Source organism: Aythya ferina (genome assembly GCF_964211825.1).
Source record: "Aythya ferina genome assembly, chromosome: 1".
Lineage (NCBI taxonomy): Eukaryota > Metazoa > Chordata > Aves > Anseriformes > Anatidae > Aythya > Aythya ferina.
The window spans coordinates 54,503,955-54,527,774 of NC_140296.1; the positions used below are offsets into that span (position 1 = coordinate 54,503,955).

Genomic DNA, 23,820 nt, shown 5'->3' on the forward strand with positions numbered 1-23,820 from the left:
AGGTACCGTAGCGCATCACTGCAAGCGCTTCTCCAAGGGGTTCGGCACCGCTCAGGAGGGTCACGCTGTGCAGGTTAATATGTAAAATGTCTCCCCACCGATCAGCAGTGACGTTGGACTCTCAGAGCACACTGCCAGGTGCTGGCAGTCAATGGGAATCAGCAGGCTCTTATCTGTTTTGACATTACCAGGGGCGAGGCTCTTATCTCCTTTTGACATTGCCAGGGATGTAAGAAAATACATTCGTCAAGTCAGTGCCACAGGTATAAGCTCAGGAGCCTGGGTAAAGCGAAAACAAGCCTGTAGTTTGGGGAGCCAGCAGCAGCACGGGCTAATCGGGTACAAAGGAGAGTCAGGGCCAGTTGTTACGAAAGCAGCTGTTAAGAGACAGCCTCACGGCGTACGGAGAGGGCACGTGCGATGATGAGCACCTGGCAAAGGACTAACCAAGTAAATGCTTGCAGTACTTCACAGCACCAGTCCGGATAATCTTGAATTAGTTAGAGCAGTTCACAAAATCAGCTAGTGCTGTTTATTTGCCTGGCTCTAGAAATGCAATGGGTTTCGAGGGAACACTTATACAGTAAGTCAATAAATAAAATCAGGGACTATGAATAACCACAGAGTAGTTTCTAGGCTAAGACCCTAAACTTAGACACAAACTCAGGCCTGCCTTGAGGTTTGAACAGATGCACCCTTGGAGTTTCAGTGCATTGACAATTTTGGGACAATGGGACAAAGGTGTAAGTACAAACAGTACCTGGTCCTGTTTATTAATGGCACAGTACAATAGAAAAAGACAGGTTTGTGCCTGACGTCATCTAAAATGCATCAGAGTGAGAAAGTCATTCACAATTACTTTTATTTTACCTTATTTTTGTATTCATTTAAGTCAAAATAAGATTGTGGCTTTACAAGCAGGCAGGCAATACGGACAAAACAGAAACATGAAAGTACTTGCCCAATTAAAGTAAGGAAAGTATTGACCCTCGGGCTGATGTGTTTGTTGGTTTTTGTTTGTTTGTTTTCCAATTTTTGTGCTTTTATGTTAACTAAGACTCAACTCCAGTAGGAAAAAAAGTAACCACAAACTAGGAGGCATTTAGTCGTAATGTATTTATACGTGAGGCCGTTTTTTTTTTCCTTTGGTGTTTATTGTAAACCATGTAAGAAACTTAACATTTTAATACATGGAAATACTGTATTTACACTGTTCACAATTTTTATAAAGTTTATGATAAAATACAAGAAAATATGCATTTAAAATATTAAAAATAATATTCTGCAGTAAATGCTGTTCACAAGTGAACAGGCTTTCTTACAAGACCAGGCTCAGTCTTTAAAGTAAACATCAGAGGCAAAGTCTTCACCTCAGTGAAATCAAGAAGATTTTTCACCACTGACTTCACAAGAAAGAAGAATTAATCCTCTGTTTCCAAGTAGTGGTGCAAGTGACGTGTGTATGAAAGTTTTTGTTCAAATTCAGGACTGAAAGACCCAAGAGCTCTGTATACAGTATTCCTTGTTGTTACACGAACCATATGAGAAATAAATAGAAAACACAATGCTTTCAACTACATTTTCAACCCCAGCAGAACCCAAAAGCAGTGCCTCCCATCAGGAATACAGCAATTAAATATCTGAAGAATCACTCCAATCTGTAACAGTGACTAAGCTGCTTTTTAATGTGCTTGTATTATCAGCTTCATGAAGGCCTGTTAAAATAACAACAACAAGAAAAATTAGTAAGATTTTAGGGGTATTTTGATTTTTATCTATGAGAGATAATCATATGTTACGTGAGCAAACATCTTTTCCTGAAGTCCAAGGCTTCACCAGTGAGGAAATTACAAATGCTGATAATACAAAGACTGTGTCACAGAATATGATGTATGGACAAACAGTGTCAATATTACATTTACTTTCTCTTTAAAAATGATATGAAGTATTCAGTTTTAACCTTTAAGCACATTGAAATGCTAGAGCTTGAAGCTACTCTGTGAGATGGATGCTGTTTCCTTACCAGTGGTTCAAGTAATTATCACAGCCTGGCAGGACACTTGGATAGGTATCTGGAACAAACCTAGGAGCTGATTATTATTCTCAAGACAGAGTAAAAAAATTCCTCATTGCCTCAAATTTGAGAAAGGCCAAAAATAAAAAAATTAAAAAGTCTTAGATGATCAATTTTTAAGACCATGTTTGAAGCCTGATAGTAAAATTTCAGATTAAGGCTTCTTGACATCTCTATGTATTCACATGTGTGTTTACATACACATATCATATGTATGTGTATGTAAAAACACATCCATTTTTTCTTCTTATTCAATATATGGTATTTTACAACATGTAATACACTATACTAAAGTTCTCTAGGCGTGTCAGGCACTTAAGACTTGTAACTTAGAAGTATGAATGCATTACCTTCCTCTTTTGGCTCTTTTGGCACACTCTTCTTCGGAAGACCCCACGCATGTACAACGGATGCAGCATTTGCCTCGTTTTTCTGAGCTGTCAATGCCTTCTGACCGCTATCATTTTTCATCAATAAAAAGTCTTCTTCTATAGATGATATATCCCAGTCATCTTCATCTACTTCTGTGCGCTAATATAGAGAAAAAAAAAATAAAAAATGAGTGCATTTTTTCCTCTGTCGTATCAAGTTCTGCTGAGATCAGGTTCTCCTGTAAGCCCAGCAATGTGAAACTGTTGCAGAAAAATGCACTGGTGTACGGCCTTCGTGACATCTGTCACCAGTTTTAACATCCACATATTTCAATTATATATGTAAATACATTAAATACATGTATGAATTTGTTACTTTAGTTCCAAGGCTAAAAAGATTGTTGCTTTTTTTTTTTTTATTAGTAAAGTCAGGAAGTGCAAAAAGTTAAAGGGCCAGATCTACAACTGGCAGAAACCCATGTTTTCTGGCATAATATGTTCCAACTCTTAAAAAAGGGTTTTCTTTTCTGGAATATTAGTTGTTGCAGTGAGTTGGAAAATCCTTTTTACTTTAGAAGGTACATTACTTACATTAAAATAGAAAAAATACCTGTTACCATGCAAGGTGGCAGTCTAGTTTGCTATATAAGTATTGTGTATTCACACTAAAATTTTAATATTGCATTTTCGATCTAAAATTCATTTATCTCACGGGAAAATTAAATAATAAAAGTTAAAAACCTGCTGCTCAAAGCTAAAATATATATTCCTCCAAAGACTCACCGTCACTATGCACAAGTATGACCACTTTTAATTAAGTGGTGGATTTGCCTGAGTTCCCGAGATGATTATCGAATCAAACCGATAACCTGAAGGCAGCAAGTCCATGGCCAATCTTATCACATCAGCCTGAGAACTAAATATATTCATTCATCTTCTGAAAGAAGAGCTGCAGCATTTCCCAACTTGCCAATCGGTTGTGGTTCAAAGGAATCCAGCCATTACTCCAGAGCTTACCCGTGGAAAGATAAAGATGGTTTCTCACAAAGCTAAAAGCCTTATTTCACCAGAGCCTCTGAATGTTACAATAACACACAGAATGTGCTTCCACTGCACGGAAGAAACATTCTGATGCAACTGGAAAACGATGTAAGTTATGTACATACTAGAGAAAAATCCACACACAGGACCAGGTAGTGCATCTCGAAAGAAGAGACCAGAGTGAAAGTTATTTTGCAACATAATTCAATGTTTAACATTCATAACTGTTGCAAACTGCTTTTCAAAATCTGACAGATCTGCTTGCTGTGCTGTATTATTAACATACCAGGATTCAACATCTTGCCGTCTTAAATTATTTGCATTTTAAGGGTGTGTCAGTGAGAAAGTCAGTCTCATACACTCAGAAATGCTGGAGGAGGTTTCCTCAAACTTTCACTCAGCCTCAACTGAATTTTAAAGCATAAAATACTGAAAAAAAAATAGCAACTTCATACAGAACTCAGTTTTGATCAAGTGTAAAATATATGGCTCCAATTAGAACTGCTAGGCAGGGTTCATAAACTCATTTCCAACTCATCATGCCCATACTGCAACACGTCACTGTGTATTCTCTATATTTCAAACGAATTACAACAAAAATGTATTCCACATCTTTAAAACACAGATTTTAAGTCTTGTTTTGTGACAGCTCTTTGCTCTTGAAGCCCAAAAATGTCTTAATGCAGTAGCCAACCACCTATAGATAGTTACTGAACGTAACATCCCCTAAATGTAACTGTGACTATTTGACAGTCTCAAGTCATCTGCCTTTGCAGAGAATTCGAAAGTGACATCAGGCCCCAGATGACATTTTAATAGTCACGTCTGACTTGATAGTTTTGACTTCAGTGTGATTTGCAGTTCTCACACAATCAATGGACAGTTTAGGTGTCTCCAGTGGCAACTAAAAGCACCCCACCATTACAGCTCAAATGCAGACTACCACCCTTTTCTGGAAACTAAAATAGATGTGTCCCTATACCTAGGAGGACTGATAACTTTCCCATTTAATTGTTAGTCAGGAAGCCCTAACACATCAGTTTTGTTATGGGTAACTGGATTTTCAACAATTATTATTTGTTTATTTAATAAAATAGATTTTCTTGAATGTCAGAACAAGTATCTGGCTATCTACTTCAATCTACTAGCATACTGAAATGAACAGCACCTACCTGCTCTTGACTTCTGACTTCGATTAACTTTTGTTCTTACTAAAAAATTGTTCAGGTAAAGATCAATATGCACTAAAATGGCTTACCAATTATAAAACTCGACACTGAGGGGAAGACTGGGGCTTTAGTAAAGCCTGAGGGGTAGAGAATAAGCTGTGTTAGTATTCTGACTGTGAACACATGCTATACTCAAAGGACAGTTAGCAGTGATAGATTGGATGTAGTCTGAGAACAGCATATGATAACTAGATGCAGCAGAACAAATTTCCACACTCAGAAGTGGAATTTGTTCCCTCATTAAAACGCATTCAAGAGTTCCATACCAGACAGAGCTCAAGAATTAAAAATACTCCAAAATATTTTATTAGCAAATTCATGTTTTCCTCCATCAAAATTACATACTAGGAAAGTAAAAAAAGCGTCTCACTCTATTGCTGAAACAGGAGATAAAGTGTTATCAGTTATTCCCAAACGTTTGGATCACCATAGGTAGCCAGAATAATCATGGTATAATATAGAAAGGGGTATGGATGATGAGGTCACATGCCACACAGCTCACTCTCTAGCACTCCTATATATAACAGTGCAGATGCCCCCAAAAGACTATTTAGATCCTTTAGATCCAACACCAAAACTGTCTTTGAGACCTAAGTTTGCATCAAAATGGCTTCAGCATGAAATAAAAGGCAACAGATCTCATTCAAGTACTAGGTATCTAGTTCAATTACTTAATAATGGCTATTAAAAGTAATACCTTTGGTTCTTGCACCTCTTCTTTCTTAATAAATGCTTGTGCGACATTAATCCCTCCAGCTGGTTTGCTCTTGTTTCCATGGTTAGAAAGACTCTTTTCAACTTGTTCAGTCAGTTTTTGAATAACAGTTCCTAGAAGTTCAAAAATAACAATATATATATATATATATATATATATAGATGATTTTCATTCATGAAGCAAGCATAACAATTGTTCTTGAGGCTTTATTGTAAACTCCCTAAATATATTCCACAAAATAGAAGGCTGAGAAAGGCACTTTCAGACAGAAGCCTCTCTAAGGGAGAGATTGTCTCTTTTTCTGCATGCAGCCATATAACTTGATACTTACCTGATTTTAACTGACGTCCTTAAGTATTATAATAATATAAATACACTATCAAAATAATAAACTGCATACAAACACACATACACAAGACTAGATAGCCTGCTTTTGTTATATTTCTAACACAGAAATATCAGCAAATGCAGAATGATGCACAGCCTGTTAAAACATGCGTATACAAAAGTAGTGCAAAAACCTTTTGAGGTTTTGGTAGGTGTTTCAATTTCTTCAATTTCACTTTCCTCTGCCCCATCCATATCACTTTTGTCAGAAGCCATCTGAGAAGCGTTGCCTTTGCTGGTTGATGTTTTTGACTGCTTTTCCAATAATTCTGATGATATGTACAACTGTTTAATATCATCATCTTCTTCTTCCTCTGAACTGAATGGTGGAGTTCTACACAAAAAGACACACAGCCTGAGGACTTACTGGGTTTCAATGCCTGCACTGACATGTGGATATATTTAAGCTTTCTTGTATTTTCCTTTCCTGTGCATTTTTCTTGTGAAGGAAAAACAAAAACAACACAAAAACAACAGGAACTGCCATAAACTCTATCAATAAAACCATTCAGAAAGAAATTCTGCTAAGTAAACTCAAGAAGTTATCACAATAGATCTCTCAATCTAAGAGAGCTCTTAGACATGATTATTTCCGCCTATGAACTATCTTTGCAAAACCAACACACCAACACATAAAAAATCTTGCCAAGCAAACACCAATAGACTTTCATGGGAGAGCAAAGTTCAGGGCCATGGAATTTGCACCACAGAAAGTCTGTCTGGGTATTCTGCTTGATGAAAATAATTTAGGAATTTTCCATAACACGCACTCAAGTTACAATAACTGTTGAGTTGTTAATTAGATGTTAACAGCCAGACCCAACCTACTTCTGTCTTGATGAGTTTAGAATTATATCTCAAATGGTACCCAGATAAAAACAAAAGCAGAAAATTAAAAGTAATGTGCCTGATGAGACCTGGAATAATGTGTTTAATTTTGATCGTAGTAAGAAAATATCAACAAACTGAAAAGGTGAGGTCACCAAAATATTTAAATGCTTCCACCTGGCTTGGAACGCAGTGATTTTTGATTTTATTGACTGTCTCTGGTTCCCAATAAAGAACATATCTGTTGAAATGAGAATATGCTGTCTTTCAGGGATTATAACAACAGACTCAAATGGAATAATGAGGAGAGAGGGAGGTAAGAAGAAGTAAAGCCCAGAAGAGTATTTATAATTCGAACTTATCAATAGCTCTTGTGTCACAAGTACCAAAAATGTTTTCTTCAAAAATACAACAGTACAAAACATACGTGATACTAGACGTCTTTCTGGAAGATCCATTTCCAAAAAGCTTCCCGGACCTAAAAAACAACAAGACGAGTTATTTCAACGCTGACAGTCAACTGAAGAAGTATGAGGTCTATGTAGAAAAAAATATGAATTGTTTCCACAATTTTTACACTGTATTGGCATGAAACAGTCACATCAGTCCAAAAAAACAAACCCACAGGGGACTGTTAACCTGAGGTATGAGGACTATGAGAACAGCATCTCTTACTTTGGTGTCGATGTGTTCTCAGTGATGGCTGTTCTTTGTTCAGCTGGGCGGACAGCTGTTGAAGACCTTCTCACTGGCTTTTGTGGTACGGTGAATGAGGAAATTGCCGATTGACTGAACTTCTGTTTACCTATAAGAGAAGTTCTCTCTCATTATCAGAAGCAGTGATTGGCATTTTTATATTAATATCTGATTTCTTTCTAAAATTAAAGATGTTTCTGCTGTAGATTATGGTTTTATAGAATAAAGGAAAAAAGTATTTTTTTCGTAGTTAGCATATTTTTTTTCATAGTTACCACATATCTTTCCAATGCAGGAGTTAAAATGTCTGCAATTAAGCACGTTTATTAGTATTAATTATTAGTAACTCTTTAAAGGAAACTGTTTAGTTGGCCTTAACTACACAGAATAGTTATGTGAAAAATTATGAAGGCAGCTACACCCAAATGTTTCTAGATAAAACCTTAAGTACCACAGTAATAAAACTAAAATAAATTAATTAACCTTCTGGAGGAAGATGGGGACTGGAAACAGTTCTATTACATGACGATTTCTCTTCAATCCTAAAGCTGACTTGGCGTTCAAGATATTCTCGAATTTGTTGCATGTCAGGCTCTTGCTTCCGTTTGTGTTCTCTGGCAGATTCAATAGCACGCAAGATTTTATTTAAACGATCACTTGGGATACCACGAACACCCTAAAGAAATAAATAAGATTGTAAACACTGGCTACTGTTTCTGGGACTTATAACCTACAATCATATACATCCTTTTAAACTTCAAATATTACAAAACCCATAGAAAAAAAACAAACAAAACAAAAAAACACAGTGAAAACATTGCTCATAGCTGTAGGCAAATCATCCACACCTGTAATTTGATGGAAATTCCCTCAGGTTAATGAATTACACTGATTTATAACAGTTAGAAATCTAGCACTTGATTTTCTAGGTTGAGGGCTGTGATACAGAAGTGAAAGATAGCAAAGGAGCGGGACAAACGTTACCCCTCTTCTAAAGAACTGAAAATAATCTCACTGCTTTAATTCCTAAGGACTCCAGCTTCTCCTCCAGGGCTTGCTCCAAAACAACTCTTAATTCTTTAGTTAAAGAAGGATCCGTCTTCAAAGCGTTTATTAGCTGTTGGTTACTTCTACCTGTTTTACGATCACCTTTCTCATTTTCTGAAATAAGAATGGAAAAAATGCATTTAAGAGACGTTTGAAAAATCCACAATACCAAAAACAGTTAAAACTGCATTTATATACATATGTATATATAATATATATAAATATATATATATTTTACAAACGCCACAGACATACAAATGCACTTTTTGTTTACATGGAGTTTGCATTCTCCTTAAAATAGGGGGCTACCTTATAAAAGTCAGCTCACTTGGAAACTATAACTCAGCATCTAGTACTCGCCGTTGTGTCTTGTTTTTACTTGTTCCAGAAGCACTGTAAAGATACGCTTGAATATTTAACAACAAAGATCTTAACTTTTAGAACTGTTCTTTGGAACCTCTGATAAAGAAAGACTGTCTTCTGATAACCAAGTCCTCTAAAAGTGGTGTCTCAAATCAGAGCTAAGCTCTAGCAGGAGTTAGAACAGGAAAATGGCAAACTTGTTCTCAAGAAGAGTTTCAAGCAACGTGCTAAACTCTGATAAAAAAAAAATGCCTACTGAGCTCAAATCTCTGGAAAGTTGTAATGCTTTCAGAAATCCTGGTAAAAACAAAACCGTAGCCTGAGGCAGACAGTTTCACAGAATACAAAACTGATACTACTTATCTTTAAAACTCTTTCAAGGACAAAGTTCAGTTTTCTTCTACGCAGATCTACAACATCACAGACGCTAAAGAGCGGGTGAAGAACTTTCTACTTCTTTCCTGTACGTAAGTGCCAGTAATGACACGAACTCTTACCCAAGACAAAAAGGATCATCGAGACAGATTCTTATCCAAATTAAAGACTGGTGTTAAAGTTAAGCTGAAGCATTATAGAGTCATCCAGGAGAGCAAAGCAAAGCTCGCCCACTTGGAACCTGCCTGTAAAACGTCTCTGGCAAGAGGGAAATTTGACTGAATGACACTTATCAGTGGGGCCACGGTACCTCTTTCTGTCTGGCAGTGGTCAACAGACTCAGAAAACCCCTCAACGTACACAAAGAACGGATCTAGGTTGTTTTGAGGAAGATGCTTCTGAGGGGTTCTGGAAAGAACTCTAGGAAGCTAAAACTGGCCGAGTCCAGCTACCATGCTGAGAGACCTGTATTGCAGGGGACAGTATCTGGCTGAAACCTCATCTGGCCTTGGGAACAATACGGACAACTCGTTACCTGACAGAGGTGGGATTAAAAGCCATTTGGCTGAAGGGCTGAGTCCTGGGAGAGGTAAAGTACCGGCCAGTGCAGAAAGGTAGGGCTGCCAGACGACTGCTGATCAGGAGACGGTGATGTCCTGACCCATGAAATCCTCCCAAAAGCCTGGCAGGAGACATCTCACCTTTTAAGGGGAAGACTCCCAAGGAGCTTACATCTTGTCCCTTTCTGATGTTAATCCTTCCAATAATGCAGATCTATCTAAAATCATTTTTTATTTCATAATCACTTCATACTAATATGAGTAACGAGACTATCCAGCATTATCCTAATTAATGACAGTATTAATCCTTGCTAATTAACTTAAGCCAAATCCTCTTTGCAGGAGCCAAGAGCTCTGTTTAAGGAACTGCTTCCTTACTGATTTTGGTTTAAAACCACCAACCAGCACTACCAGATGTGACAACTTTGGAGCCAAGGGTCCTTAGGTGTGGCCTGCTGCCTCAGCTACCCAATGAAGCAATCTGCCGAGTCAAGACTTTTCACACTCTCCCTTATAACCGGCTGTCACTGAAAGCAAAACAGAAAAATCTGGGTCCATCCTTCCAGACTGCATTCTTGCTTTCTTTCGCACTGCAGGCCATGCCTTGAGGCGCAGCAGAGGAATCAAAGACAATCCATCACGAGGGAAGGTGGCGAGCGAGAGAAATAGCAGAAGGAACGGCAAAAATGTAAGCAGTCCTTACTTCAGGCAGTCAGTGGGTTTTCCCTGGGGAAACTTCTCACTTAAAGCATAGATGTATTCAAATTCCTTCAGAATTTAAATTCACTGGCTGTAAGGTTCAAGACTGATACGTATTTTTATGCACAGCACAGATTATGCTCTTCAGCTATTAGGTTTTCCAAGTACTGTGAGCTTCCTCCAGCAGATGACCATGCACGATGAGCCCACACCTTTTGTTCTGTCCCTGTAAGTGTGTCCTTGCCCAAGTTTTCCTCCGACGAAGCAGAGGACCAGCTGCCAAGGCTGGGTTGGTAGCTATCAGCATGGAGCTGCAGTTACCAGCACCAGGCACAACCTTGGCAGGAGCTGTGGCTGCTCAGAGGCAGGCATAACTTAGATTACTTGCAGAAGTATCTTTGGTCCACCTCTAAAAGTTGGCAGCTTCAGCCTCCACTTCACCACAAACTTCCTTCCTGCAGCTGAGCTGTTTACCTGCTTATGCCAAGTATGAAAAAGCAGTGAGCGTACATTACAGGAGCACCAGATTGTACCAAAAGAACTTCCTAGCAAGGGGGTATTCCTCATCAATCACTTGTGCTCTGCTTATCTCAGGTGCCTCAGGACATATGGAATAAGCCTGCGTTAAAGAGTTAAGTCAGATCTCCACAAAAAGGTATCAAACTTGGATAAGGAAATCATAATATTTACAAGCACCAATGGCAAAAGGAAATTGACACATGCAAGGAATGTTCCCACCCAAGCCAGATAAGCATATTCAAGTACAACGAAAAATACGGAACAGATCAAATAATATTCACATTTTTATTGTCAAGAAAAACATGTAGCTACGTTTGGTTCTGTATCAACCATTACCTTTTTCCTCTTCTGAAAGCTCCTCTATGGGCTCCAGCATATGTACCAAGGGGGCCTGCTCTAACAACAAGAACAGGAACACCAGACAAACAGGACAGAAGAAAGTCAAGGTCCAGAGAGGGGAAAGTAAGGCAAAAAACACACCGATGTCAATTTTCCTGACTGCGGACAACCTGCTGGACAATCACAAGCCCAATGCACCATGACTCTACGTAGTTGCAAGTGCTGTCTTGATGGAAAACATTTGTAGAGGTGATCCTACTACCAAAATTGCTTTGGGATTGACTCAGTTGCCTAAATGTCTTGCTTTACCTCAGGTATATCAGCTTTACGCCACCTGCACAGGGCTGGCTGATATGTCACAGAGCTATTGAAACCCCCAGGCCCTCCTGGAATGGGGTCCAGAGGCCAGGCGGGGTGGTTTTAAGCATCTACAAAGACAAGGCCACCTAGGATTAAGTAAATTAATAATCACTCATTTGTCATAAGAAGCATTTTCATTTTTAAACGTATTTTTAAATACTGTTTATGTGCAATTTGATATTAAAAGTTTACAATGGGCAAGTGAAATGGATGGATCTAGAAATCCTCAAAAAATACACACCAAAAAACGCATTAACTCATTAATCCAGAGAATTAGCAGTGAGTCCATATGTGCAAGACAGAGAAAGTTTACCTATGTATATACGATAAAATTTCCAGCAGAATCTATTAAATAATTCAGTGACTTCAACATAGTGCAATTCAGTATTATCATGAGCTTTAAAGCTATCTTGAAACATCCTCTGCTAAAGAAATCTTCTTAAACACATTGAAATTATTATTCTGTAGGCCATCAGAAATAACTGTTTTTATACAAGTGAGGCCAGAGTACACTTTTTTTTTCACAATTTTACAGACTTCAGATGAGAGATGCATAAAAATGCTTCTGTGTAGATTAATAAAAAATAAGGTTTTTAAAATGTTAATATTCATCTTCTGTAGATAAGTTTATTTTGATAAAAACTAGAACTAAAAACTAGAACTTGAGCTTTTTCTAGGGTTTATATAAAACAGAGAAATGTGTGAACTATACTTTCAACATTCAACTACTGCCAGGATAGGAGAAAACAATTCATTGGCCAATATTTAGGGCCAACATATATTTGCCCCAGCCTTCACAAGGATCCTTTGGCGCTCTCAGTGGCTGCTCTGCTGTATTGGTGGAATGGGAAGAAGTGGCATTACCGTAAAGGTGTCCGCTCTTCAGCACTTCTTCTACTACAAGGTGTAAGTGTGAATGCAGTGGGATGGGTTATGACAGCGAAATGAGCACGTGGAGCTAAAAGACACAACGTCACATCTCCAATAATTCCCACCTGAAGAGGGAATACGAAGTGTGGTGTAAAACCTTCGCTATGGTAGCTGCTCTCTCCATGCTTTCTGTACTTGCAGTTATATTCTTAGAAAAGTCTCTCAAGATGTTTTTCCAAGCTGGTTACAAGGCTGAAGATTTGCTCCCATACAATTTGCACTGAATAAGTTCTAAAAGATGCTGCTTTTACCTGTCACATGATGCTAACAAGGTGCTCTTGTCAGTATATTTTATGGAAACACTTAAAAGCAAAACCCTGACAGATGGACTGACAAACAGGTTTCCAGTCTTTCAGTCTGTAAGGCCCTGATTTTAATGTGCCAGAGCATCACTAATGCCTTGGAAAATGATCATATGATCCTCCATGCTACTGAACTAGAGCTGTTCCTGATGCACTGCTGCCCTGCACCAAGTAGCAACGTCCAAAGCAATGCTCGGGAATGGTTTGGGAACATTGCAAAATGTCTGCAATGTCCCTGTTTTGGAGGAAAGAGCTTGAAGGGATGCTCTGGTGGGATTTAATTCAGTTGCATGGGCACAAGCCTCAGAGTTTGTTGGCTGGACCTAACACACATCCAGTTGGTATGTAATTGGATTTAATCTATACTCATTTTCTCTGTCCTTTACTCAAATTCAGTATGCTTAAAGGAGGTGACTCACCTCACCACAAGCCCTTGTCAGGTAAGAAGGAGAAGCCCAGTCCCCAGAACTCAGAGCTGAAAATAATCTGCTAAACTGGAATAAAGGTGTATCTTCCTCAGTATACTGCAAACATAGGAAGGTAAAAACAACAAAAGAAGAGTCTCAAGAACAAAACCAAAAGTGTATTCCTGCTACGTATAATACTGTTGTGGACTGCATGATGGCAGAGGAGATCAAGGCCTAAGACATTGGGGAGTGGACATCTGGAAATGCCAAGTTTTCCAGTGAAACCAGGCCTTTCTTTTTTACTGTATACATATTCTGTGAGATGTTTATTAAACATCAAAAAGCAGCATGACTCACCACTCCCCGGGCTTACAGACAGGTGTAGAGATGCCCCCCTAAGGAGCCACACTCAGGAGGTTTACCAGAGACGTGCTTCTTCTAGCAGCCTGATCACAGCGATCTGATCTCAGCTCTTACCTTAGCACTCATCCTTGAAATCAGCAGCAGCTACGTATTAGCCAGCTCATCGTTAGGAATCATTTAAGTCAGACAATCCACCTAAACCTCACGTTAGCAGTTTGCTAACTTCCAATCTAAAAATATCCCACGGATGCAAACCCAAATCCTAACTACCCTGAGGTATGGTAACCTCCTCCAGTTCATCAGACCTTTCTGCTCAGAACCTCACCAGGCCGCAGTCCAACAGTAGCCTTAAATAAGTAACCATTGCAACTTCTGACTTAGGCAGAGCCAGTTACTTTCCTGTCAGTTATCAGTCCTAAATCTAGTTCAGCTGATGCTAGCAGACATTGTTCTACGACAACACATTTGGCATCCAGCCTTGCTGGCCAGGACCTCACTCCTAGCTTAATCCCAGCCTGAGCATTGAGCTTAGACTACCACCTTCCCTTCTGGGCTCGTAGCCACTTCTCAGTTCCCCTCTCCACATGAACACAGCTAATGAAGGCCCAGACTGTGTCTGGGCCTCACTGGAAATAGGTGCCAGGAGGCTGAGGCGAGGAAGGAGGCACGTTGTGCCCCTGCTCTGGACTAGCAAGGTGCTGGTAGAACTGGAGGTTACATCAGGCCTGCAGCTCAGATGCAACCTCAATTACACTTTGTTCACTGACACCTTTTGAACCCTGACTCCCAGATCCACGCCTTTCTCAACTATAAAATAGATAAATATCAACTTCATACTTCAGCCTATTGAGACAGGCTCTGCTGTTGCTGCGTTGCTTAATTGATCCTGCTTAACTCAACCATAACTCTTCAATGCCTGCCCTTCAATGCCGGCCAACGTCTGCCCAAGCCTAATTCTAACCCACGCCCAGTGATCCTTGTAAAACACTTGCTCAGCAATAACCAGATGCCTCCGGGTGATAACAGCCCTTTGCAGACCCTGCCATAAACCAGCTTCTGCTGGCCTGAACCGCTTTCACTACAAACCTAATTTGGTCCTCCCCAACATCCAACCCTAACCAAATAAAGATACGCTGCTAAATCCTCTACCTAGCTTTCCTACTTTAACCTAGCTAAATGGCAGCTGCCAACCCCAGCCTTAATGCAAGCTGGCTGTAGTTATATATCACATCCTCCAGACTATCTCTTCTGAAAAAATCTTTAAATTTCTGTTTTAAATAATATTTGAAGACATTTTCCATGCAGGTGGCATAGGAAAACACATCCCACAATAATAATTCTGACTCTGTGTGTTTCCATCATACCATGTATTACTTGTCTGTTCTTATCTAGTAGTTTAAAACAAGTAAAGATTAAAAAAACAAACAATATTCTACTAGTACTATTGGAATCTGGTCCACTAGTCAGTATCTGAAGAAAAATCCTGTCTATTTACTCAGAGCTATGAAATGCTAAAGTACTTCTAGCCCAAGCAGCAGTGTTAAAATTGTCTATAGTGGAGTAATGCCCACAGTAAGCACTCTGGCAAGTGTACTATGAAGACCAAAGACAAAATATGAAACTTGTTTGCTGTAAATTGCTGTATTTCTTAAAGAAATAAAGAATGTAAGCCACAGTTACAGTCTCCTTTAATTTTCTAATTTATGCTTAATATTTCACAACCAAGGGGCTGCCAGACTTAATCTGATTCCTGTCATTTCAACCATCACTTTTAAATAATGTGTTTTCCTCCTAACTAATCAATGGGAAACCTCCTAACTAATCAATGGGAAGCAGCATAAATATCACTCTTAAACCTTCTTAAATTTATTCATAAATAAATTTATATTATTAATTATTCTTAAATTTATCCTTAAATATAAATGGTAAATTTTAGACACTTACCTGAGGCCTCTAAGTTAGGAACCTAGTCATCTCAGACTCCTTTTACAGTCAATGAAGAGACACAGGCAACTTCAAAGAGCAGTTCAGAACTTATTTCGGCTGAACCAAACTCTGAAGGTGCCCCTTTTCTCTGTTAACTATCTAAGAAGACAGCTTTGTACATTAAAACCTATGACTCGGTCCTAACATAACTGAAGCAACTTAGGAAAATTTAGTCAATCTAATTAATATCTTTGCTTTTTAGCTACTGTCTTTAATTCCACCTAGTATTACTGACCTACCAACGATTAAACATTGAATAAGTATTAACATTTCAAGAGCAATATAGGAGCCAAAGTCCATTTAAAAAATATGTATTGTAATTCATTTGTTGCTTTTTCTTGAGACTGAAGTAATCTTTGGAAAGACTGAAGTTGTATCTGCACAACACTGCAGCTAGCTCAGAACTCAAAGAAGAGTGGTCAGCCAGGATGGCATTCTAGGCAGATTACTAGCTCTTCAGGACATTTGCAACATTAACGCAAAAGCACCAGGCTAAGTATTCCACTTTACATTTAAGATAACTCATTTGTAATTTGTAACTCTTTTTACAGCACAGATTTGAGATGTACAGAAGCAATCTTAGGACAGAAAAGCTTCTAAGCAACTTTGAAAAGTGTACTTAAGCTCACATAAAAGAGCCTTTCCCAGAAGTAATTTTCTTTCAGACAAGGAAAAAAGAAAAAGAAAGCTACTAGATATGCAGGTATTGTTTGGTAGGAAAACTACAGCTCTTCTGATTTCAGAGATGCTCTATGCTAAATAAATTTGTGTAAAGAAGTTACCAGCAAGCACTTCCATTTCCATAAGAGCGTGAGATGCAGTCATGATATCTTAATTCAGAATGTAACTCAATCCCTTGAAGAGTCCTGAAAGTTTCGGGAAGGTCACTATAATTTCTGCTAACCTTTATATCCAGAAATTAGGTAGGGTAAGTTTTAAAAAAAATCCAGAAGGGAAGAAAAGGGACAGACAGAGAGACCTGCAGAGATAAATAAAATAATCATCAGCACAAGAATCTGAAGGAAACACCTTCTTTGAGGTTTCGTAATAAAGTGATAGTGAATCTTTTCTGTATCAATGGCAGGAACAGCCTTTTCTATCCTGGGAAGTTTCATAAGGTGTCAAGAAATTCACATCCGAAGAAGTAAGAATACAGGAAAAAAATCTAAATAAGCAGATTTAAATTTCCAGAGTACAGAATATATGAATATTCACAGAATGGTTTTTCTCCATAGTACAAATGAAAGTGAATGCACTAAAAAAAAGCAAAGCTTGAAAAGCTTAGTGTGTAAGCCCTTAGAAGCAAGATTATTCATAAAACTCAGTTCTTAAATTCAGCCAAAGTATATGCTTTGAGATTTCTTAACTAGAACCAGCACTATTGTGTTGGTGAAATGAAAGCTGGTTTGAATGAAAAAAATACTGGACTATTTAAAATACTATTATCTATACTGTGTCAATAATATATTATGATTGTTCACCACACATTTCATCTACGTGAAGTTATACTAACTAAGCTTCTAGCAATGAACAGTAACCTAACACAGATAGGAAACACCTGTATTATTCAAATAACTTCACTATACAAAAAAATCTCTTCTGTAGTTTAATAATTATTGTCACAACAAATACTTTGAAATCAACACTTCATTTTTTATCAGTTGTTCATTTTTGATCAGGCTATGTAAAGCTTTCCTTGCACTCTGCTCCTTCTTCCCATATGCCTCTTCAGAACCTTCTAAATTTACTTTAAAAATAAGTATTTTGTATGTTTTTCTTAGACATATTACATTTTTTCTCCCTTTGACAGATTTTAAACTAGAAGTAATAATAATAAATTTATATTTAATTAGTATGTCAATAATTCAAATATTTAAACTACTGTTTGTAAGGTTTAAGATTTGTTTTTTAAGGTTTGTGTTTGTAAGGTTTAAGGTTTACTTGCTCAAAGTTCATTTTTCATATTACTTTCCAACTTGAAATGCAAGTAAAGAATTGATCACAGAATACTGGTATGGTAACAACACTGTCCAATAATTTGCATAATGACAAAAAAATTAAAACTGTTTTGACTTTGTCAAAACAATGTAAATAAATGATTCTCTTTTTTCCCCGCTATCAAATAGTATCACAACGTACATGTGATCTGACATATACTGACTCTGGATGAACTGTCTAGATGGGATGAATGTCTATTTTGATCATTTCTGCCATATTTTTCCTCCTTGACATTATAAGTCACAATGAAAATACGATACTTCAAGGTTTGTAAAACAAATGTCTCCACATATTTTCCTTATATAAATTCTACTGTATGCACATATCTAGAAAATAAGCATCCTTTCTAAAAGAAAACAATTTTGTTTCCCTCTTCATAATTACTTTCAGTGACCTTAAAATGCTCTGATTCTATAAATGTGCTAGGAAATATTATACAATTATTATTTCTTTTTTCATTTTTTCTTTGCAGTATCCCTTCACTATTACTTCATAGGAATTCTCAACGTGGATATGTGCAAAGTGATTCAAATTACTTTCCTTTAGTTTAACTAGTCTTATAACTATGATTTGACAAATAACAAATTCGAGAAGACAGAGTTAGATTTGCAAGAACTGAATCTGGACCTACTGCAAAAACTTACCATGCATCACTGGTAGACTTGACTTAGATTCTTCAAGACGCTCAACAGTAGTGGTGTTTGCTAAAACAGCATAAAATTAAAAAAATAACGTGAATGTATTATAGTAAACAGTAACAGATACTTACAGATTCATAAATGTAACAACATTTAATCATACTTAGGAATTACAGAATTTTTTGATTTAATGGGGAAAAATTAAACAAATAGTTTACAAGTAAAAAACAGTCCTTCCCAACACAAATGTACAAACTCCAGATACGCTTCATATTTTTAATACTTCTATAAGCAGGATAAAAATTTAGTAACCAAATCACTGAACTGGAATAGGAATCTTCACTAGTCATCTCATCTTTTTGGTCATGTATGTACGTTGTCTTTGTATCGCAGGCAAGAAGCTTTGGCCCAAAGCCAAGTCAAGTCTACCCTGATCAAGGCTTTTATCTCTACTTCTTCCACACCTCCTATCAATTAACGTGAACCCTATCTATACAATGTATAGAGTGCCTTGGAGTGAATTATCACATCAGTTCTACATTCCTCAGATCAGTTTGGGGCCTAGGAACAAGTTTACTTTTGTGAAATTCCTATACTTACCTTTGCTTCAGCACGGTAGAGTATGACCACCTCCAACTGAGAAGTCATACAGCCATACTAATACTGTTTTCTTCTCAAACTAACCTATTCCCTGCTGTTAAGATTGAGTTCAAGCCAATGCTTTACTAATAAAGCAGGATGGTTTCCAAACTGGGCTAAGACTTAATCTAGCTGTCATCAGCTATTGTAGTAAATCTATTTCAAGTCACCGCAACTGCTGCATCAACTATAGGGATGTTTGTGGTGCAGGACTGCATCACCAAATATTATTAACAGGTTTAGCTATATGTAACAAACTTCAAATGTTAAGACATTACACAAACAAAAAAATATCATTAGAGTTCTTACATTTCTTTAAACAACTGTATCTTAACTGATCAATTAATCAATTTTGTCTATCCTTTCAGTAATTTTGTGGGTTCTTCAGCCTAATAACGATGAAGCACAAAAAAAATTACAGTACACTTCATAAAGCAAAGTCAAAAGTTCTTTATATAATACAAAACAGAGATGCTGTATTTCACACCTCTTCACTACTCAAGCCATCAGCTTTGTACATTACATGCTCTTACAGCTGCAAAACGTGAACTTTGGAAAATAAGAGAGGCATGGAAACAGTATTACAGGTAAGGTACCCTGCGACAGAAATAAATTGCAAGTAGTTATTTGATTTCAATAAGTAAATAGAAAAGCTGATGTCTGCAGTTTTTAATGAATTGTAACATTTGTTTCAGCAAAGCTGCTCAAATCAAAAACAAAATCTGTTTTTACCTTTTGTACTTACCATCACACGGCTTGAAGCTTGCAACTGATTTTGTGGACAATTCTTTTATCTAAATAAAATAAAATATAAAATAGATATTTGAATAGTTAAAAAACTCTATTCTACTTAATACTTATCACATTCACGCCTAACTAACATTCAAGACTTATTTCTATTTTCTTATGTGTTCATGTTGCACTCCTGCTTTGTGCACAATACAAGCTTTAGAGTGAAAGGAGAGCAGTTTATGGGCCACCTCTGCACTTACAATCGTTTCTGCATTCACATTCCGTTTCTTTGGAGTTTAGCTCCACTCCAAAGAAACACTTAGTACACAACTGATTTTTAATTGTACAAACAACTCTCCTGTCTACTCTAGTTTTGTCTATTTGTCTACAAGTCATGTATTTTCAGATTTCAGACACTATAACTCATTATGATCATCTTGTAGCAGATAAAATCCTGTTCACAATCAGATTTATTTTTTTTTTAATCTGTGGAGGTCTTTGGTGATTGCAACTTAGTAATCTTTTAACTTTTTGTAGAACTTATTAAAAACATTTGGTTTGTTAAATCTTTTATTCTAAATCATATTTTAATTCCTGGTTTTCATTGCTGTGTCTCTTTTCAAGATCTATTCTTATTTACTAATGTTATTTCCAAAGTGTAGCCAAAAATACTCCAGCAATACTCTTACCAACTAGTAATATTAACTATGCAACCAGAGATATATAGGAAAACATTTCTGTTTCCTACGCTCTCTGAAAAGGACTGCTTCACAAAACAGACCTGCTTCTTCTGAGTAATTATCAGATCATTCTGCTCCTGAAGCCTCTGCCCCAATTCTTCTATCCTCCTCTTGTAAAAGGTGTTATTTTTATTCAGGTCTTCTCTCACTGATGATTTAAGCTTCTCAATCTGTGACAGTAGCTAGAAAGCAAGCAAAAGGAAAAATACATTGACACTAATATTATACAAAATACTTTAATGCTCTAAGATTTAAACAAACAAGTATCATATTTAAATATTTTTAACACTTTTTTTTCAGCAAAAATGTAATGTCCCCTGTGATTTCATTGAAATTTGCATGTATTACAAAACAGTTGCGTACGTCACTTTTTCTTTGTACGAGGAATGCTACCTAAATCTCAATACAAAGAAGGGGGCATGCAAACACGTTGCTGAGATTGTCTAAAAACATGATTGCAGGAAAAAGCATTTGACTATATAAAATGTTTTCGTTATAGTGTCAAATAATGATATTTTAAGGAGACAAGATGTGAACTTGTATGATAAACCTAACATATTAGCTTTGATTGTAGAAGAAATGAAACAACATTTTAGGTGTGCCATCTCAAAAGTAATACTTACGTTGCTCCTCCCTTATTCTATTCTTGCATGTATGTGGGTTATCATTAACTACATCCTTTTGGGGGAATGTTCCATGGTTCCTCCCCACTGCTTTCTTGCCAAAGGAGGAGAAGTTTTGGCCAGACCACTATGATCTGCTCAGTTCTTACATGGTCGCGCAGATGAAAGGAAAATGAAAGGAAAGGAGGCAAGAGAAACAAAGCAGGAAAGAGATTAAAAAGAAACACAGACACACACACACAAAAAAAAAAAAAAAAAAAGAAAAAAAAAAGAAAAGAAAACCGAGGAATAAAGCTTTGTATAGTAAAATACGTAAGCCAATGCAAAACAAAATGCCATGGTGTTCTTCCGTCAAAAAGCCGAACAGATTCTGATTTTGAAAGCTACAACAGAAAAAGAAGCAAGGAAGTGAAAGAAAAAAGAAAAAACAGACTGAGACATGCTGTAGGTCTATGGCAGTTGAATGTGCAGGGCAGATGAAAGCTACATGTTGGCAAATTGTACCTCAACTATCTAGCATATCCCCATAACACACTGCATAATACACTGTTCACAGAGTTAGTTGTGAGCCCTTCAAAAGAGAGATACAGTTTCAGGTGTGTCTGTCAGATTCTTAAAAGATAAATTCCTTTTCAACTTTGGCCTTAAGAAAAACTTCAAGATCATAACGTAACTGAAACACAGAGATAAATGTATCTAAGGGGAAACACTTGCACAAACTCTTGAGATCTAGGCTTTCTAATCCCAAAAAATTGTATTACAGCATATCAAGAACTACTGCAAGGGTAAGAAAACTATCTCCTTATAATATAGGTGGTTTGCTGTGCCACTTACCAGGGATTTCTCTGTTTCATGGTCCTGACGAAGGGCTTGTATTCTGGACGTCCATTTACTTTCCTGTATGAAGGAAAACAATATTAATTTTTGTTAATAACACATTAACATCTACTTCAATATATGCAGGTTTATTTTTATAAAGTACAAGTACTAAAAAAAGATTATTGATGATACAAAACTTGAGTAGCCCCAGACACAGATCATTCATCAGCATGTTTTATACACCTGAGTGTGGTTTTATTACCAATCATTCTGGAAACTATGTTTTGGCTCCTAGATTTGTATACAGTGACTGTGATTGAGAAATACACAAGTATTTTAACACACCTGTTTACTACTAGTAAGAGTAATAGTAACGAGCAGGGCTTTTTCCCCAAATACTGTCATTTCAAACACTCATTGACAATGTATTTTGCATAACAATGATAAAAAACCAGCCTTAATAAATGAGTTTTAAAGTGAATTTTCTTTGATGAAATAAAAAATGTAAAACTAACTAATTTTCCACACCTTTGAACAGAAACAACCAAAGTTCTGGATGAAACCAGCAGCATACAAAGACCTTTACGTCCCTAAAACCGTGAAATATATTATGCATGTTACAAAGTGTCAAAAAAGAGTAAAAAGGTTTGTGAGGCCTTTGGGAATACCCACAACTCTATTTATTTATTTATTTTTTTAAATGAATGACATGGACATGCAGGTGAGCCTCAGAGCAATGCAGCCATCTCAGCCTGAGTGGCCCTTCTTGGCTTGGTCTTTCCTATAGATGGGACTTGGGGTTGCCCAACTAGCCCAGCAGTTGTGCTGATCAGATGATAGAGTCCTGAGTGTAGGATACAAAAGCTGCACATGACAGGTTCGAGAGTTTTGTGTGGCTCAAAAGCCACCAATTGGCAAATCTGGTCAGAAATTTCTTAATGTATTTTTTTCCATCTTGGAAAATGGAAAATTCACATTTTTCCATGATTTCCTGTAAGCGGCCTCACAAATGAGCAGACAGAAATGGCTTATTAGAGCCTTCTGGAACCAAACTTTAACCAAACCATATTTGGTAAAGCTAGATATTCCCTTACTCTTTTTTTTTTTTTTATCAAATATATCAATACATAACTATAAATTACAAAGGGTAAGAGAAATAATTCCTTGATTATTTTCCTTCTTAATTCCTTCTGTAATTTCCATTACAGAAATTGTTTTTTGAATCTACTACTGTTTACTAAAGCTACTTCAGAAATTGATAAGGATGAGAACTTTACTTATGAATTTAAAATCCAGCTCAGAGATGTTCAAAAGTAAAAAGGACATAGTCAGTCAAAAGCAACACATTAAGATATAGTGTTACCTGTTTTTCAAGAAGTTTGACCACTTTGTAATAATCCTGAGGACTCTGAGACTTCTCTTCTGCAAATTCTTGGCTGTCTTTCAGTGTCCCTAAATTGGACTTCTGCTGCATATTGGATGTTTGTAACGCTAACAGTTGCTAAAAGGAGGAGAAAACATTTGAGGCCCAAATATATCTAAAGTTTTTGTTTTACGAACCTGTCACTTAATACAAAATTTACTTTAAATACAACTATACAGAGATCATATCAAGTTCTTCTAACGTTTCTCATGAGTTCAGCATTTATCAAATGTCATGTAATTATTAATATATACACCTTATATAAACATACATTGCAAATATACTCGGAAACTAACACCTACAAAATACCAGCGCTCTGGTAATGCAATGTGTATTTGATTTCTGACCTACCTTTTATAATTCTCTTTCTAGCCAGAACTCTGGGAAGCATTTCTTTTGACTATACTGAAAACATATTCAGTTCCAGGGTCAGGACTATAATGCAGAGATTAGTCCCCTCCCTCTGTGTCAATTCTGAGAATATTAGTACAAAGCATGCCCAACAGACAGCATAACTCATCTGTGAAAAGGCACTCATAGAGTAGGAGTAGGAAAAAAATGGTCTGGTTACTGAAGGGATAACTAATTGAAAAACTGAAGTTGCATAGATAAAACCA

At 37.0% G+C, this 23,820-nt stretch overlaps 1 protein-coding gene across 3 annotated transcripts in view; it reads right to left on the reverse strand.

Moving 5' to 3' along the window:
* Positions 1-1,101: 1,101 nt before the first annotated feature.
* Positions 1,102-23,820, reverse strand: part of DZIP1 (DAZ interacting zinc finger protein 1) — a 32,485-nt gene continuing 9,766 nt past the window's right edge. For 2 of the 3 annotated variants that reach the window (XM_084505565.1, XM_084505564.1), the window contains exons 6-18: positions 23,144-23,281; positions 21,796-21,858; positions 20,380-20,520; positions 19,612-19,660; positions 18,234-18,293; positions 8,357-8,502; positions 7,825-8,017; positions 7,321-7,450; positions 7,073-7,123; positions 5,952-6,151; positions 5,413-5,543; positions 2,425-2,605; positions 1,102-1,715 (exon numbers count right to left, since the gene is read on the reverse strand). In XM_084505565.1, coding sequence (XP_084361691.1) covers positions 1,633-1,715; positions 2,425-2,605; positions 5,413-5,543; positions 5,952-6,151; positions 7,073-7,123; positions 7,321-7,450; positions 7,825-8,017; positions 8,357-8,502; positions 18,234-18,293; positions 19,612-19,660; positions 20,380-20,520; positions 21,796-21,858; positions 23,144-23,281 — 1,566 coding nt within the window. In that variant the 3' untranslated portion in view covers positions 1,102-1,632. Of the gene's footprint in view, positions 1,716-2,424; positions 2,606-5,412; positions 5,544-5,951; positions 6,152-7,072; positions 7,124-7,320; positions 7,451-7,824; positions 8,018-8,356; positions 8,503-11,240; positions 11,301-18,233; positions 18,294-19,611; positions 19,661-20,379; positions 20,521-21,795; positions 21,859-23,143; positions 23,282-23,820 lie in introns of all 3 variants that reach the window. The other variant, XM_084505563.1, reaches the window with a different exon arrangement.